Raw genomic sequence first — 17,335 nt, 5'->3', positions numbered from 1 at the left:
TCTGCACAAAGCAGAGCAGAGCGGCTGCGGCCCCGCGGCCGGGAGCTCCCGCCTCTCCGGCTTGACACCACGGCGCTGCGCACTGGTGCCATGACACCAGCGCTCAAAATAGTATCAGGACAATTTGATTTCCTGCAGATCTCAGGATGGGGTCATAAAAACGGAGACTGTTCTGGAGAAATGGGATAGGGTGGAAATGTTTGTAGTGACATCACTGCCACTTCCATGCCAATGGCCTCCTACTGCTGCGAACATGTGATTGTGATTTTGCTGCACGCTCCATCAGAGAAGTGCCAGACTGGCCGGGGAGGGAGAGAGAGGGAGAGAGGAGAAGGGGCGGAAATATTCTGTTCTTGTATCTCAATTCAAATATCTGACAACAGCCTTGCAGCCCGGGGTGCTGAGTGATCAGGAGTGGGACCGTGGAGCTGAGACTGCTCCCAGATCAGCAGAGCTCAGGGCATTGCAGCAACCTAACTGGGGGCTGAATAAGGACCTAAATTTATGGTGGAGGGTCTGGGTCTGCACTGATGTGCTTCAGGGGAGGTTTGGGTGGTCTTGTGCTCCCCCTTTCTCACTGGTCCCATTTGCTTCTAATGTTACTTTTCTTGGCAAGAAAAACCTGCAGGCCTGAAACATGGCTACAGCAGCAACTGCAGAGCTGTCGTAGCCATGTTTTAGGCCATTATAGGGAAGAATGGATCTCAGTGTTGGACCTTCACCCATGAAGCAGAGAACAGCAGGGAGGGATTTAAGTAGCTGGGGATACAGGAGGAGAGAAGGTGGAAAAAGGAAGAAAGAGAACTCATCACCAAAAATAAAACTCGATTGCGTATGAGGACATTACAGGAGGAAATCTCATGTCAGTGGCTCCACAAACAGCACTGAAAGCTGCAAAGCCCATCTTGGTAGCAAGGTTCCATCATTCCCAAGCAACAGCCAGTGGAGATCAGCCCTAGATGTGTTCGGCACATGTAACCTTGGGGGGCTGCAGAGGGGAGCGGTATCTGCAGGGGCACAGGCGAGCAAAGGGATCCTGCTAATGCATCAGTCTATCAGATTAAGCTGTCAAAACCCAAACCACTTCCATCACTGTCCAAGGAGAGACTCTCACTCTGCTTAATGGGATGTCTGTCCTGTTGTTGTCACTCCAGGGAGAGGGGCCACTGCCACCATAGTGTGCAGCCAGCTGTGAGTTTAAAATCCTATTAAACAGGGACTAACAAAAAAAAAAAAAAAAAGCAGGTATCCCCTAGTGGGGATTTAAAGATGTTTAGACATAATTTGATTTGCCAAGCAGATGTCATTATTGTTAAACAGTTGCCCACTTGATATGTTCAAGTTGTTGGCTGTAATTGCTAAAATTAGCAGGTCTGCATAGAGCAAAGGTCAGTCGGTTAATATCGTGATTTAGTATTTTATGAAGTAATTCCAAATGCTTTTATGTATGTTTTTGTTTTTGCAGCCTAAGCCCACATTAAAGTAGTTGTGGGCCCTGCTAATAAAATAATGACTCAGCCTCTCAGTGCAGGCTGCTGGCCACACTCAGGGATGGAGCTCGAGCCACCCTCGCTCCCTGCTCTGCCTGCTGCCCCAGGCTGCCGGGGCCACACGCTGGGCTCTGGAGCTGCAGTCAGAAGGGAGGCTTCCAGCTGCCCCCAAGTGTGACATCTTCAGGCAGAGCTGGTCCTGGAAATGAGCCCATCAAGTCCAGCAGTGACTGGAAGGATGATGGGCTGGTTTCCATCAGCAGCTCAGCACAAAGCTGTACATGTGGTACCCCTGGTCCTCATAGGGGGATCCGACTGCATGTGCAAGTGTGTGCAAGCACCTTCAGCCATGAACACACCTGAAAGACTCACCACTGACCAGGCAAGGTCCCAAAATACAGGTTATTGGAAGGAAGAGGCGTTTTTGGAAGAGGAACAGAGAACTGGAATTGGGCAAGGCAAAGACTCACAAATTTGTGCTGTGGCTGGTTGGACATCTGGTGCTGCCTCCTCTGGTGCTATGGCTGCTAAATGGCATGAAAAAAAGTTCTTAAAAAACCCTTGAAGGTGTTGGTGTTTTGTTGGCAGGCTCAGTGTTAGTCTGATCCAACGTCCTGGAACAGAAAAGGGTTTGCTTCCAAGGCAAGGTGTGTTGGGGTTCACATACAGAATGGGTTGTGTCCTTGTTACTTACTGTAACACAACCCATTCCAGAGGTGGTTTGGGCACACCTGGCAGATTTCTTGCTATTGCAGGAATGCAGGTCTTTGCTAATGCAGATTGACCTGCTCTCTTACCACCAGATCTTTATGATCTTGGTTTGTTTTGGTTTTTTTTAATCTCAGATATTTAGCTCACAGAAAGTGCTGTGAGGTGCTCTGTGGTCTGCAGTGCACAGGGAGAAATAGAAGAGGATCTGCAGGTCCTCCTGGACTCAACACTTTTTGGGTGAGCTGGGTCCCTTCCCCATCTGTGTTCCCTTATTCCTTCCAGCAGGTTTGGGTATGTGCAGCTGCCAGAGCAGCCCCAGAAGATCCCTGCTACTGCAAGCAGCAATAGACACACTGTGACCCAGGGATGGGAAAAGGAAGAACTTGCTTTAGGTGCTGCTTTAGATACCAACACAGGAGAGGGAACTACTGACCCAAGGCAAAAAACATCTAAGATATAGATATAGAGATATATATATATATATAATTATACTCTTGCATACCTTTGTCTCAGATCAGGAAATATTGATGTGCATAAATAAATATCCCATTAGAGACAAGACTGAAGTAAAGTTTTAGCCCTAGGAAGCTGAAAAGGTTGAGGAGTGGAATTCAACTCTGGTCCAGATTTCCAAACATGTTACTTGGATCAAAGACCATTTCAGTTTCCAACACAAAACATGCAGTTTGATTTTGTTGTTGTTGTTGATTTTCTTTTGCTTGTTTGTTTTGGGTTTTTTTTACCTTGGACTTCCTCTGAGGCAGCATAAGATAAACTCAAGAAGCCATCTCTCATGAACATGGTGTCCACAGGAGAAGTATTGGTAGAAATTATTGACTCATGTTTGCCCTGACCAAATTAATCTTTCTGTACCAAGCCCCTTAAATATTTGCAGTTCCCAGAGTCCCAGTGCCTGCAGGACTGTTGATGGCTTCCAAACTGTGGAGGAGCAGCAGACACAGTTTATCCCTGCATGGAGGTTTTCCCTGCTCCCACTGCCGCTGGCCTCATGCAGTTAGTTAAGCTCCCACTTTCTACCCCAGTGCTGTCTTTTTCTCACTGGGAGAGGGGCTAACAGCCCTTAACATAACAAATAGTTTTTGTCTGTTTTTCCGTGCTGGACATGGCACCAATTGCTAAGGATGGTGATTTGAGCTACATTTGTCTTTACAAGAGAAAAAGGCTGGAATAAGGGGTGGCAGCATTCTGGCTAATTTAACCTATTCATTAATGCTCAGAGTCCTTTACTAGCAACACTACCTCACAGTCTCCTTCAAAGCACAGGAGTCTGTTATTCCCATTTTACAGAAGAGGAAACAGATGCAAAGACCTGCCCAAACACAGGCAGCAATTACAATCTGGATTAGAGTGAAAAGGTCCCTGAAAACTAGTTCCAGTCTCCAGGGAGACATCACTGGGCAGGGAAAGCTGGGAAACTCAAGGGGATGTAGCGTGGGACCAAAAATAAGAGGTGTGTAAGATTTTAAATGCTTAAGGTGACCTGGCCAAGCAACAAACAAGGCTCAGCAGCTCATGTCAGCCCAGGGGAGGGCGGAAACATGGGGAGTGCGTTCTGTAGCTCAGTGGAGGACAAGAACAGCATGCTGGCAGGCTGTGCAAGAAATGCATTGTGAACTGGCTCTTGCAGCTGTGAGCAAGACAATAAGGATGGTAAAGCATCATCTAAGTCTTCACTGCACAAAGAGGGAGCTAAACTCAGCCCCCTGGAATCTGGTGGCTCATGGTTTGAATTTAGCTCTTTGTGTTTGAGTGACTCCAGGCAGAGAGGGAATATAGATTGTCCCAGACTGAGAGCCAAATTCACCTTTTCCCTGCTCAGTTTCAGCCCCTGAGCTATGCAGGACTTCCATCAGGGTCTCTGGTCATCATTTGCAGGGCATTCTCAAGAAAGCCCCAATTTTCTTTTACAGTTGGAGGAATGATGTTTTCTTCCTTCCTCTGTTTTTTTTTTCTATGACATTCTCCCTCCTCTAGGCTCTCCATGTCCCACTGACCCATGCCAACCTTCTTGCCCACGTATAAAAACATTTTTTCAATGGATATGCACCTTCTCATACACCAAAAGTAGGAAGGACATTCTTCACTTAGCGGCAGGCTTGTGTATGAGTCACACAAGGCTTTATTCATCCAGCTGGTAGACTTTAACACTGGCATCTCAAGGAGTGGGAAGGGAACCTACAGCTTGTTATAGGGCTCTCTCACATGTCCACAAACCAGCTTGTCTCCTATTGCTGTATTCATCAACCTGGTCTCTTTGGCAAACCAGCAAGGTTGCTTTCACATGCACCTGTGGTACATATTTACTGAATAATCACTATCCAGCACCTCATTCAGGCTTTGTGGACTCACACTCTTTAGTTTAGCATAACCGTATCTTTACCTGTGAAATATTTTTTTCCCAACCATTGAGAAGTCTACATCAGTTGTGTCATGAACTCAGCATTTATTGATAGTGCTTGTAGTAGATCCCATCAGTTGAGCTATGAGACTACGTCCCACAGCTTGAAGTCCATGCTCGTGCAGGTGACATTAAATATTCAGGTAGTCTCTCCCGTTGATTATCACAGACTTCAGCTGGCCATCTTCTTCCACTTCTTTTGTCTCCTGCCCATCCTCAAAGATTTTCCGGGTGGTGATAGTCTTGCCATTGATCACTTCAGTAGTGGTTATCACTGTTCTGAGCCCATATGGCCCAGATGTGTTTTCAGCAAAGAAGGAGGTGGGGTGCCCGCTGGCACAGAATGAATTCCGTTGCACAAACGGCTCCCTGGGCCTTCCTCCTCTTCCGCTTGAGCTCTGCCAGTTCTCACCATTGATTCTGATATCAAAAGGGTTCAAGAAAATACACGTAAATGGATACATGCCTCCAAAGAACTCGTCTTGATGGGAGAATGCATGATGGGAATCAAAGAAGCTGCTGTAACTCGCTGAAGCTCTCTCTCTGCGGAGTCTGCTCTCCTCGAGAGACTTGTCGTAGAATAATCGCTTCTGAGGGTCGGACAAAATCTCGTACGCTTCCACAATTTCTTTGAATTTCTTCTCAGCTTCCTCCTTGTTTTTGGGATTCTTATCAGGATGCCATTTTAGAGCCAGTTTGTGGTAGGATTTCTTAATAGCATCCTGAGAGGCATTTTTTTGCAGCCCAAGGACCTTGTAGTAATCTACCATCTCAGAGGAAACCTGGGGTTGTTTGGAAGATGCCTGGTTTTCCCAGCAAGGCTGATCAGCATGCAGAGGGTAGAGAGATGTTCAGCCCGCCCCATGAGCTGCTCTGCCCTGCTGCAGTGCAAGGACACCAAGAGCTGCTCGACCACAGACATTCTTTTCAAACCTATTGCTCACAAACCATGAGATTGTGACCTCAGAGAGGGTTCAGCCAGTCCTGGCTCTGTTGTCCTGACCACATTCCAGGGCGAGTTGGTTGTCACTGGCCTTCTGTTGGTAAATGTAGATCATGCACATGATGCTGTCGCTGCTGGGTGTAACTGTGCTGGCACAGCTGTGATGTAGGACTGCCATAGAATCATAAAATGGTTTGGGTAGGAAGTGACCTTTTTTAAAGGCCATCTAATCCCTGTCCCTGCCATGGGCAGGGACTACTTCCACTAGAATCAGTTGCTTAATGCCCCAACCAAACTGGCCTTGAACACTTGCAGGGATGGGGCATCCACAGCTTTCCTGGGCAATGTCTTTCACTGTTTTACCACCCTGATGACTTTGTCCGATTCCTTTTTGCCTGAACCCACCCTACAGTGGGATTCTCAGATACGCAGTGTGGATTTGTGTGCAATCCAGGGAAATATGCTGCAGTCAGGTCACATTATCCATGGGACATAATTCCCTGTGGCAGCAGCTATAGGGAAGCTGCAGTTTAGCTACCCATAGTTCAGAAACAGTGTGGACAAATCAGAGAAAGCCCAGGGAAAGACCATAGAATGTGACTAAGGGATTGGAAAATACGGTCTGAAGTGAGAGACTTGGGGAAAGAGGAAGTTCAATGTCAGCTACATCATTGTCAGCAAGAACCTGCATGGGAACAGAAATTCAGTGCCACAGGGATCTTCAGTCTCCCAGACAAAGCAGTTGGAAGGAATCATTAGCCAAATTTAAAATCAAAATACATTGCACATCCTTTTTTATGATGGTAGTGAATCACTGGAACTTCCCCATGTGGCCATTTTTAAACCCTGAATGGGATTTTTTCCTAAAATCAAGATTAGATGGACATCATAATCTTTTCTGAAATTATAAACAAGCCTAACCCCTTCAGAAGAGCCTCATTTTCATGTTGGTAGTAAATTAAATTCCCAGAATTACCAACCTTAGCCTCTTTTCTATGTGCCTTTTTGGATACCTGTCCCAAGGTGTGTATGCATGTACAACAGGTATGGCCCAGGAACTTGACACAGGCAATAAAATATAGGGTTATCCTGCATCTGTTTCTATTCCTTGGATTTACTATTTTGGTGGGAAATACAATATCCTCAGAGGGAAACATTGCATGAAGAAGGTCTCCAAGGAAGTGCCAATAATGAGAATTCATCTGTCTGTAACACAGTGTCATAAACACCTTCTAATAGCAGCATATGTTGCAGATCACTGCCCTCTTTTCCATTATCCCACACTTTGGGAAGGAGTCAAGAGCCAGCCAGACCAAAGAGCATGTGCACAGCGTATGAGCTGGCTGCTGTCCTAACACACAACAGGGGTGGGGGGGCTCTGAAAGCAAGAGGCACTCATGTCAGCCTGGAGACAGCAATGCTACAGAAGGAGGAAGGCAACTGAGCTGACACATGCTGGGAAAGGTGTTTGTACTGCTGGTGTTCTCACTGGTCAGTGAAGGGGCAGTAGCACAGAGGTGCTTGCCACATTTGGGCAGTAAAAGTTGCTGCAGGGCAGTGAAGGTCTGGGGGCTGGAGGAGCTCGTGGTCCTGAGGGGCTCACCTGGCTGGAGAGATCTCAGCTTTTGCCTCCTTTGGCACAGAAGTCTTCTTACTTACAGGGCGGTTGTGCCACGTGAATTATTTTTCTGCTGGATGTTGTTTGTTCTGTAGAAATGGCAAAAGTAATCTGAGCCCAACTGCAAGCTTGGCATTCCCAAAAGACCCTGAAGTGGTCTTCTACACTGAGGGAGAGCTAAGACTTGATTGCTTGCTCAGACTGTAGTCTTATGCTTGAAATCTTCACAAAGGGGACTAGATTTTTAAGGACTGTCCATTGGACTTGAGGGTGATCCAAGCTTGCCACCCACAAGTCCCCAAAACCTGCCAGCAGCTCCTAGCCACTGCCAGCATGGCAGAAATGTCAAGGATTGCTCTTCCTACTCAGTATTGCCCAGAAGGGAAAATGGGACATCAGAAAAGTCTGTTGGAGAGGCTCCCAGGCCTGTTATCAACTTTGGGGAGTGGGGCTGTGCACGGAAGGGAGGTGGCTGCCTTTTGCTGTGTCTTTGCAAAGCATCTCTTCCCCTACTTGCTTTTGATGCTGTGAGCCCATCTCAGACTGGCTGGCGCGCTGGGTTATCTGTCTTGGATTTAGTGCATCCTACCCAGCTGAAAAGTAGGGAGTGTTTTTCTCCTGTCATCCCCAAACGGAGGATGCTCACTGCCTGTCTGTCTGCTGCCTGCAGCAGGCGTCAGTGATTAGCAGCCATTCAAGACAGGCCACTGCTGTGAGCCAAAAGGGTTTGCAAGGAAAAAAGAAAGGGTCAAGGAGAGGCAGGGAGAAAGGGAAATGAGACATGCACACATCAAGTAACTAGGCCCAAACTGGCCTGGCAGCCCCATCCCTAGAAACCAAGGCTTTGAAATGAGAAATGTTTTTCGTATCTTAAATCTCAAGTACAAACAATAAAAGCCCGCCCAGACTGTGTTCTTTGAAGAGAAAGTACGAGTGACCTGAACAGTGGTTATCAGCAGCGTCATTAAGATAAACCCTTAACATGATTTAAAGCATCCGAAACTGAAGGCAGCACTTTCAGATACTAACAAAATGGTCTGACATTGGGGATGAAAATCAATAGTAATCTGATGTCACTAAAAATACTCAAAAGTGTCCCATGGCTGATGGAGGTGAGATTAGTGTAAATATTTGTATTCTAATCAGTGGCACGCGAGGGCTGGAGGCAGCCTTTCTGTCTATTTAATTAATGGAGTGGCTTTTTAAAAGGATCCTAATCATATGTGATTGTATCTGCTTATCAACATTTTTGCTAATTAGATGATATGGAGGCAGTCACTCTGCTAATTCCCTCATCCAAACAGCATATCCTGCACAGATAAAGTACAGTCTCTTTTTAATAAGAAACAATCATGAGACAGACTAACCTTAATGGTGCTTATTATCCGAGAATCTTTGGGATTTTCTTTTCTACCCACCCCCTCCTTCCTTTTCCTTCATTCTTCCGTATGCCAGATGGATGTGGATGTAGCAGTCCCTGTCCCCCTGGTTCCCCACTCCAGGCACTGCCACGTTCAGCCTTCTCTTCCCTCTCAGCCAGATATTGGGTCTGTAAGGGCAGGGATTGTCAGCCAGGTCAGGATGGGAAACAAAACAGAAGGCACCACACAGAAAAATGTTCCAAACTTTTTGTCACCCAGATGACAGGTGATCCCAACCATGCACCCCAATCCCGGATCTTGCTCTTGGCACCCCAGTGAGCCCTGGTCCAGAAAGGATTAACTGCCTCCAAGCTGTGAAAAAACACTTTCTATTATTATTTTGATTAGATTAACATTAGGAAAAGTTTCTTCAAGGAAAGGACTGTCAAGAATTGGATCAGGCTGCCCATCAACTGGCAATGGTTGAGTCACCATCCCTCGAGGTATTTAAAAGTCAGCTGGTTGTGGTGGGTTAGTGGTGGGATTGGCAGCGCTGGGTTAACGGTTGGACTTGGTGATTTTAAAGGTCTTTTCCAACCTAAAGAATAATTATTATTGTTATCATTGTGGTCTTTTCTCTTTTAAAAGCATCTGAGGGCAGAGGAGGTCTATACAAGTGATGCCCTGTTGATTCTGTGACAAGGCTGGGGTCCTTTTATCTAAACCAACACAAGTCAGAGACATTTGTTCCAAGTCCTTTGACTATCCAAACAAACACGAGTCGAGCTTTGCTCCACCAGTCAAACTGTCATTAGATGCCTCCCTGCAGGTCAGCCCTGCTGGGGGTGACGCTGTGCTCGGCCTTGGAGCGACATTCCTGGGGATGATGGTCAGGGATGGGCACACTGGGCCCTCCTCCCACTGGGGCAGAACAGAGGAACCTGCCTGACTTCAGAACAAGACTGAAAAATAAACAGAAAATTTCCCCTGAAGAATGTCTCCTCACCTCTCAAAATACAAATGCAACACCTAGGTGAGGAGAACCCATCCTGGATGTGTGTACCTCCCATCCCAAGAGCATCTGGGTGGAGCACTGGAGAAGGGGAGGTGCCTGGCACTTAGATTCAGGAGGTGTGGAGTTTGCCCGCTGTTTTTGCAGCTGTGATGATTGAGCAGAAAAGATGAGTTCTCCACTCTGTACAGGAGGGAGCATCAGCATGTCCTGAGCATTGATCCCATGTGTCAGGCTCAGCATGGAGGTTGGATGTGGGATGGGAGATGGGGTGGCTCTGGGGAGTGCTGACTGGAAGAGACCCCCAGAGGCACAGAGCTGGGTCTGTTTCCAGCTTTCTGGGACTCCAGCTGGGGCTTAAGACTAAACCAAGGTTCAGGCAAGAAGACAACCATCTCTTCTAAATGGTAGTGGGGAAGGGCAGGAACCTCAAAAAAACATTATTTTTTGAGATATGAAGACAAAGAGACCTGGTCCTACTTAGTGGAGTCAAGAATGAGCCTGACATGTTTTATATGTTAGATCATGCCCCATATACAGGGCTGGACCTTGCTTCGGTCTTGGAAATCCCAAATGCCGTTGTAACTGATGTCCATGGACTCTGAGCCCAGCAGAGCTCAGAGCACTTTGGTTTCACTGACTGGATCATCTCCACGTGTCATTGGCAGTATCCTCTCCAGACACAGCTATGCTGAAGTTGTACTCAGCAACATGGTTGGCCAGTCCTTCTACCACTCCTCTTTGGCATGGTCTCTGGCCCTAAATCCTCTCCATGTAACACACAGGAATTAATCCAATATTGACCACTTTCCCAGAGGGGTTTCCTGCTGCTTGTTCCATGACTGAGAGCTACAGCTTGAAAAGAGGAGGGGCTTCTGGGGCAGGGATTGCATTGCAAGCCGTTGAGTCCTGGGGCTTAATGAGGTACTGCTTATCAGCAAAGCATGCTTATCTAGAGCCCGCCAGTGTACCTGCTCCAGCCCCATCATGAGTGAACATGTTTTACCACCCAGTTGCCGGGAGCTGGGAGCACGGTCAGATGGCACAGTTCAGCTGATGTGTGGTAACTCGTGAAGCCACAGCAACTTTATCACTTCACAACATCCATACATAGCCACAGCCTCGAATCTTCGCAGGGAAAGAAAGGATGATGAGTTACTGTTCTGGGATTTTCTCCCTGTTTCCAGTCAGTGGGAAGTGGTATGTGGAGCATTCATTTAATAAACCAGAGGGGAAAAGCTGTAGATCAGCTTCTCATTATTTCAGTGCTGGCTCACGCCATCACTTGGGTTTGTGCCTGACAGTTCAGTGTGTTATTTGAGGCCACTCAAGCATTCTGCAGAAATGATGCCACCCTCCTCTGAAAGCGTGAGGTTCATCCAAGCAGGGAAGGTCTGACTCCATTAGTAGGTTTATCAGTGCTTATTTCATCTCAGTTTGAGGCTTGTTAATGAAGAAGGTGCTCACTTTGAAGACTAGTCCCTGTTGAGAGCCAGCTCTCGAGCAGGAAACCTCCTGGAGATGTTTTACTGATGTGGGCCTCTGAAGCAAAGCAATTCTGTACAGGAAAAAAATGCACCAGTGGTGCTGGTTTGCAGGGCAAGGGGAGAGTCCTAAGTGGTACAAAACTTAGGTGAGGGTCCCAGTGATGTGCACACAGACATGCAGGAGGGATGGTAAATGTTTGTGCCTCCATATTTTATAATGTGTTATACCTACATCTAACAAGGGGGACCTGGGCAACCCAGGTAGCAGGTGAGGGACTGACCAATTACTTTAATGGGAATGGGGAACTGGGTAAGAACACTGAAGCCATCCAGAAGTTCTGGTCCTGCCCATGGGCACTTTGTACATAGGGCTGATGGGAACAGTGAAATTTCCACGCTGCCTCAGCAAAGGTTTAGTCTGAGTTTATTGCTGAGATTAAAAGACTGGAGAGCACAAATTGTAAATGTGATGACTTAAGAGCTCATAAATTCAGTATACAGCCCCATTCCAGAGAGCCTGCATGCGGTGCAGCCGCACTGCCTTGGGCTCACGAGTTTGCCCTTGCTCCCATTGCTCAAACCCACGCCCTGCAGGGAGTCCTTCTGCCCTGCCTGGCTCCCAAAACGTTGTGTGTGTGTGTGTGTGTGTGTGTGTGTGTGTGTGCACAGATACTTGGAAACAAACACACACTGGCCAGGGACGCTGTCCTGCCTGTGCACAATGGGAGCTTGCTGCTTATGTACAGACGTGGACACCCTGCTGCTGCTGCTTCAGCCCAGAAACCAGCACTAGTGCTGGAGCTGTATTGGCAGTCACTGCAGTGAGGGAACGAGTGCAGGTCCTTGAGGATGAGCTCCTGGGAGGAGAGACAGTCCCCCCCTCACCAAGGAGCCATTTGCTTGCATTTACCTGCTATCCAAGTGTCCTTGCTTGGCGCTTGCAGGGGAGCTCCATGCTCTTACCCACGTCCTTGTGTGTGGGCAACAGGAGCTGCATGGGCACCTTGGTCCCACATGTGGAATCAGCCAAAGCAGCACCACTTCTTGAGTGGAGAATGCCAGAGAGGGAATGATAGAGCTTTTAGAGAGATAGACAATGCACAAGTCCCTCCCCCAGTTTTCCACTTATCCCCCATGTGTCCCCTACCCCGGGGCTGAGTGACTCCTGTGAGCAGAGAGCTTGAGGAGAGCTTCTTGGAGCAGTGCTTAATGTGTCGAGCTGATTCTGAGGTGAATTGTGATTAGGTTTGTACAACTGGGTTGCAGCTGTCACTGAGCTGGTCCAGGACAAAGTTCCTTGATAAATTGCCCAAGTGTTGTGAGCGCCTTTGGCATTATGTGCTTTCCCCCTTTTTCTAGGAAGATGGAAAGATGGAAACCAGCCTGCTTCTAGGATTCACCCAGCCCATGCCAAAGACATAGCTTTTGGTCTGGGAGCCCTAATGTGGGGATGTAACACCCAGTGCCAATCTGCTGTTCTTCTGAGGGCAGAGCTTATGACATAGTCTGAGCAAGGAGAGCTGGGGACGAATCCTGGGAGAACACCAGGAGATACAATAGGATGCTTTTCTTCCCAGCCAAGTGGACCAAGCCCTCAGCACACAGTAAGTGTGAAGGGGATGGGCTTGGCAGCTGGTTCCCTGTCCTTGCTCAGGTGTCCAGGGGTCAGTTCTTGGGGAAGGCTCTGCTTTGGCTGTCTCGAGGTAAGCCTCAGACTTCTTTTTGAAAAAGAGTGCTCTGCAGCCCCCTGTGCACAGGCCCCAGCCCCAGTGGCATATGTGGGGCAGCACTGAGGCTCCTCCAAGTACCAGGGTTCCCTTTCAGGATCCAGCCCAGGGGCCAACGGCAGCACCTGCAGTAATGCACATCAGCCTTTCAGCAAAGATAACTCCTCGAGTTCCTGACATGTTTCTCTGAATGCTGCTTCTCCCCAGCAGCATTGCTGGATGTTTCCCATCTCCCAGGGTCCAGGCCCAGAGCACAGAATTTTGGCAGTGTTTTGTCTCAGAGATGGTTCTGGTTTGTGGGGACAGCCATAGGTGCTGAGGGTGGTGTTTGATACACCTGATGTTTGTTTGTTTATCAGACCTTCTTATACTGAATGAGGAACAGAAAAGGGAGAGATTGGGTGGGGTTTTTTTAATAATTTTTAATCACTGTAAAGCCCACATTCCTGCTCTTTTGCTTTTGCAGTAGATGTAGCACTCTTGCCACAAGAGCATGTGCAAATGTAGGGCTGTGGGTGCGTGTGTACATGGCTGGGCAGATAGGGCTTGGGGTGCAAACCCAGAGGCAGAGGTCCTGCCTGAGCAGACTCAGGAACACTCTGTATATATTGGGCAAACCATGCTGCCTTTTCCTACCCTGGCTGGGCTCTATTTGGCAGTTTTGTGGTCTGGCAAAAGTGTCTTCCCTTGCTTCTCTCCACCCAGACCCTTGAAAACTTTGGAAATTCACCTGAAATATTTGCCATTCCTCAGCACCCCTTAGGTGTGACCCACCAGAACTGTCCTTTCCCGGGACTGGGTTCTGAACGAAGAGCAGAGATAACATTTAACAGGCAAAAGCAGATGAGGAGGAGATAAAGGAATAAGGGGAGGGAGGGGAGGAGGAATGCAAAGGTATGTGGCTGCATGTTGTACTGTGTTTATGCATAAACAGGCTTGCTTATCGATATCCAGATGTAAGCATGAGTGCAGGGTAATATCTCCCAAACAATAGCGCTGCTCGGCTGGAGGAGCGCTGCCGGAGCCTCCCCGTCAGACGCTGCCGTGTTATCAGGTTGCAGCAGGCGCTCGCATCTAATCAGGGATCTGAGCCCCGTGAGCCGCACCCGGGGGGTTCGGAGGCTCCTCCAGTCTTCAGCCCACTCTGCTCTCTGAGGGGAGAGGGCAAGAGGGGACAAAAGGGGCCAAGCATCTCCGGAGGTGAGACTGCTGTGTCTGGCTGCCCGGCTTCGCGCTCTGGCAGGGATGCAGGAGCTGGTGCTGCCACCACATTTTGGCAGGGATGGCACCGGGGTGACACTCAGGACTCGCCCAGCCCTTGAAAAAAGGGAAGAGTCTGGCCAGAGCTGCAGCAAAGCACTGGCTTTGTTCAGCCTGGGGCAGAGAACGTCCCAAGGACCAAACCGGCCACTTCAACCCCATCCTCTGCTGCAGCAGGACAGGAGTTGGCCCCTGGTGGCAGAGCTGGCAGCCAGGGCTCTTTTCTCTTTTATTTTTTTCTATGTTTTTAAGGGAGGTCGCCAGAGCAAAAAAACTTACAAAAACCTTCTTCCCCCGCCACTCCCTAGCAGCAAAACGCAATGGCCACTGATCTTAACGCGGCTCATAACTGCAAACAGCTCTGGAACTAATTAATCTGACAGTACCGCGGCTGCCTGTCTTCTTCACCAAAATCAATTAAGAAAACGCACATTTCCCCTTCTCCTCCCGGCCCTCCGTGCACCGCTGCGCGGCGGGGCAGAGGGGAGAAGGGCGGCCAGGACTGGGCGCTGCTTTCCCAGGGCTGCCGGGGTCGTGGTGGGGAGCGCAGCGAAAGGGGATTAACAAGGTGGGGGAGGCACGCCGCTGGCTCTTCACAACAGGAGCTGGGATGCTCCCCGGGGACGGGTGGCGGTGGGAAAGCTTGATTGCCTCACGCAGCCACGCTGTGCCGCGTTCCTCCCTCCCTCCTGGCTCCCTGAAGACCCCTGTGAATTGTCATTCCTCGCCAGCGCAGAGGGGGAATTGGCCATCGGGCTCTCGGAGCATTTTTTATTTGCATGGCTGATGAGCCACTGCAGAAGGGGCGGCAAGGGAGAGGCAGGTGGGAATTTCGGCACTGTTTGCTTGCCAAGCGAGGACAGAGGTGTGCGTTGAAGAGGATTCGGCAAGAAATTTAGGGAGAGAAATTTTGCATTTTGTGGGAGGCAGTGGTAGGAATCAGAGTGGGGTCTCGTGCAATTTTTAAGGCTCCTGACCCTGGGGCTCCTTGCCCAGGCAGGTAAAGGCAAGGAGTGTGCCAGAGGGGCTGCGGCTCCTTCTGCCCTGCGCTGGGTGTGGGGTGGGAGGGTCTGAGCTGGGGCGGTGTATCAGCATCACACTGCTTCCCAAAAAATCCAGCGAGAGTAGGACCCCCCTCCGCGCTTGCTCTTCTCGTTCCACTTCCAGATGGAAAAGAAAGCCAGGTCTGGGGTAAAGGGGTTGAGTGATAGCAGGGCTTTGTGAGCGTGCAGCTCCCCAGAAACGCTCTTCTCGGGGAAACCGAGACAACTGTTCTTTAGAAACAGTAGTGAGACACCTGGACAAGCTGGGTAAAAGCTCTTGAGCATTATTTCTGTAAATGCCTCCATTTGGCCCATATCACCTCCTCCCATCTCTGTTGAAATGCCCTTCTATTAATAAATAACTCCATTCTCCATTACCCCATCTCCACAGCTCACGTTGAAGTAACTGGGAATTTGGGTTTGGTTTTTATAGACATTAGAAATAGATTTTATCTTTATTAAGGGTTCTGTCTCCACCACCCCAACCTTTGCTCCATTGCACAGAGAACAGCAGTGGCTGGAGCAGAGGAAGCAGGACCCTGGGTGAGCTCAGCAAGGGGAGAGGAAGGAGAACCTCTTCCTGGCTTTCGCCAGGGCAGAAAGGGTTTGAAAGGGCCAGGTTCTTCCCTGTACATTGGTGACCTGTGAGTATGTCTCTATAGCATGGTGTAAAGTGCTTGAGAAAACAAGGGAGAAAATGTGAATGAAGAATGTTTACTATTTTTTGTATCTGGAAGATTTAGTTCTCAAGAGTTTGTTTTGCCTTTGCAGTGTCTTGGAAAATACCTATTGGGAAGCCTCCTGATAGTCATAGTGCTGAGCCACCACATGAATTTGAGGAAAATTTTCTTTCTCTAAGCTGTGGGTTGCAAACAGTCCCTGGAAAATATTTGAGTTTTAAGTGAATTGGTTGGCTGTGATGGGGCAGGGAAGTCACAGGACAGCATTTTATGGCCAGCTTGGACGGCAGCATGGTTTCTGGCATGGAAACCAGTGCATGTAAATTAGAATTGTGGTTTCCATGAATACTATCATATATGGATTGGAAGCTGATTTTCCAAGAGCTGTCGTGCCAGGAAAAGTTGTGCTCTCACATAGCCCCAGGCAGCAAACACAAGTGACACAAACATGGTGAGGGTGAGTTCATTTACAACTGTGGCTGTTCAAAAAGTATTTCTAAAATTTGTCTTCCCTGCTGTTCCTCCCCCATCTGTCCCCCCTTCCTCCTCCCCCCCCAGCTATGCCAGAGTGAGCTGGGAGGTTTGGTATCCAGCCTTACGGCGGCTGGTGCTGGGCTGGCGGGGCTGGGCGCCACAGCTGCGCACCTGGGCCCAGGTAAGGCTCCAGCAGGGTGGGGACTGGATTCTTTCCCGGCCCCTCTCAGCAAACAGCTCCTGCCCTGGAGCCCTGCGTTCCTCTGCCCTTATCTCCCTGTGCAAGGCAAAGCTATAAATGTTATTGGCCATGAAGTTATTCATCCCCTTCTAAGTTACGCATATGCAAAACTGGCTCTCCTGCTGGAATGGGAGTCTCCATACCAAGAGTGGGTGTTTAAAGATTTTTTTTTTAAATAAAAATCTCCAAGAAAGAAGCGTATTAACATATAGTAATATTAATAGCACTGGATCTGTATAAACCTAGTTATATATGTTACCACAAGTAAATAACCACAGCATTTCTTACAAGGTAAACATACTGTAGCTCCAGGGATAGCTACACTGAAGTGCAGAGAAATATCTCAGCTCGTCTGTGCAGTTGGCAGTGGAGACAATAGGGAGGATGTTGAGTTGGGACATAGGTCCTGCCTTCATCACAGGCACAACTCATCCCCTTGCCATCCCTGTCCCAGGGATGTGGCATTGGTCCAGCCCCTGGAGTGCTCTGCACCCACACTGGCACACAGCAGCCTCCCTCCCAGCTGGATGCAGTGACATTCTTACCAGAGCAGCTCGCAGTGGTGGGGGCTGTCAGCAGAGACCAGAATTTCAAAACTCAGAAAACCCCACTGCCTTCTGGGAGTTCATAAAATTTGTTCTGGTTCATACCTGCTGTTGTTTTAAAGTCATTATTTTCTGAAGAATGATTCAGTTCAAGAAAGAAAGGAGCTATTTTACTTTACTGATAACTAGGAGAATCCAATGATATATAAAGGGATGGGAGATCTCTCTGACATCTCTCTGACCTCTGAAGCTGGAAGAAGCCATTCCCCCATTTATGGCATGTCTCCTATTTTATTAGACTCATGCACAGGCTGTATCAGTGGT

General features: G+C 48.6%; 1 protein-coding gene across 1 annotated transcript; it reads right to left on the bottom strand.

Moving 5' to 3' along the window:
- Nucleotides 1-4,751: 4,751 nt before the first annotated feature.
- On the bottom strand, nucleotides 4,752-5,390 carry DNAJB8 (DnaJ heat shock protein family (Hsp40) member B8; the record flags this gene model as incomplete). The annotated part of the gene is made up of 1 exon (XM_084214554.1): nucleotides 4,752-5,390. The coding sequence occupies one exon, from the start codon at nucleotides 5,388-5,390 to the stop codon at nucleotides 4,752-4,754; it is 639 nt and encodes a 212-aa protein (XP_084070680.1).
- Nucleotides 5,391-17,335: the final 11,945 nt, after the last annotated feature.

Source organism: Fringilla coelebs (assembly GCF_963513975.1).
Source record: "Fringilla coelebs genome assembly, chromosome: 13".
In the NCBI taxonomy this organism is placed as follows: Eukaryota; Metazoa; Chordata; class Aves; order Passeriformes; family Fringillidae; genus Fringilla; species Fringilla coelebs.
Note: the sequence above shows the minus strand (reverse complement) of the source record. Positions and strands in the feature narration are given on the sequence as shown.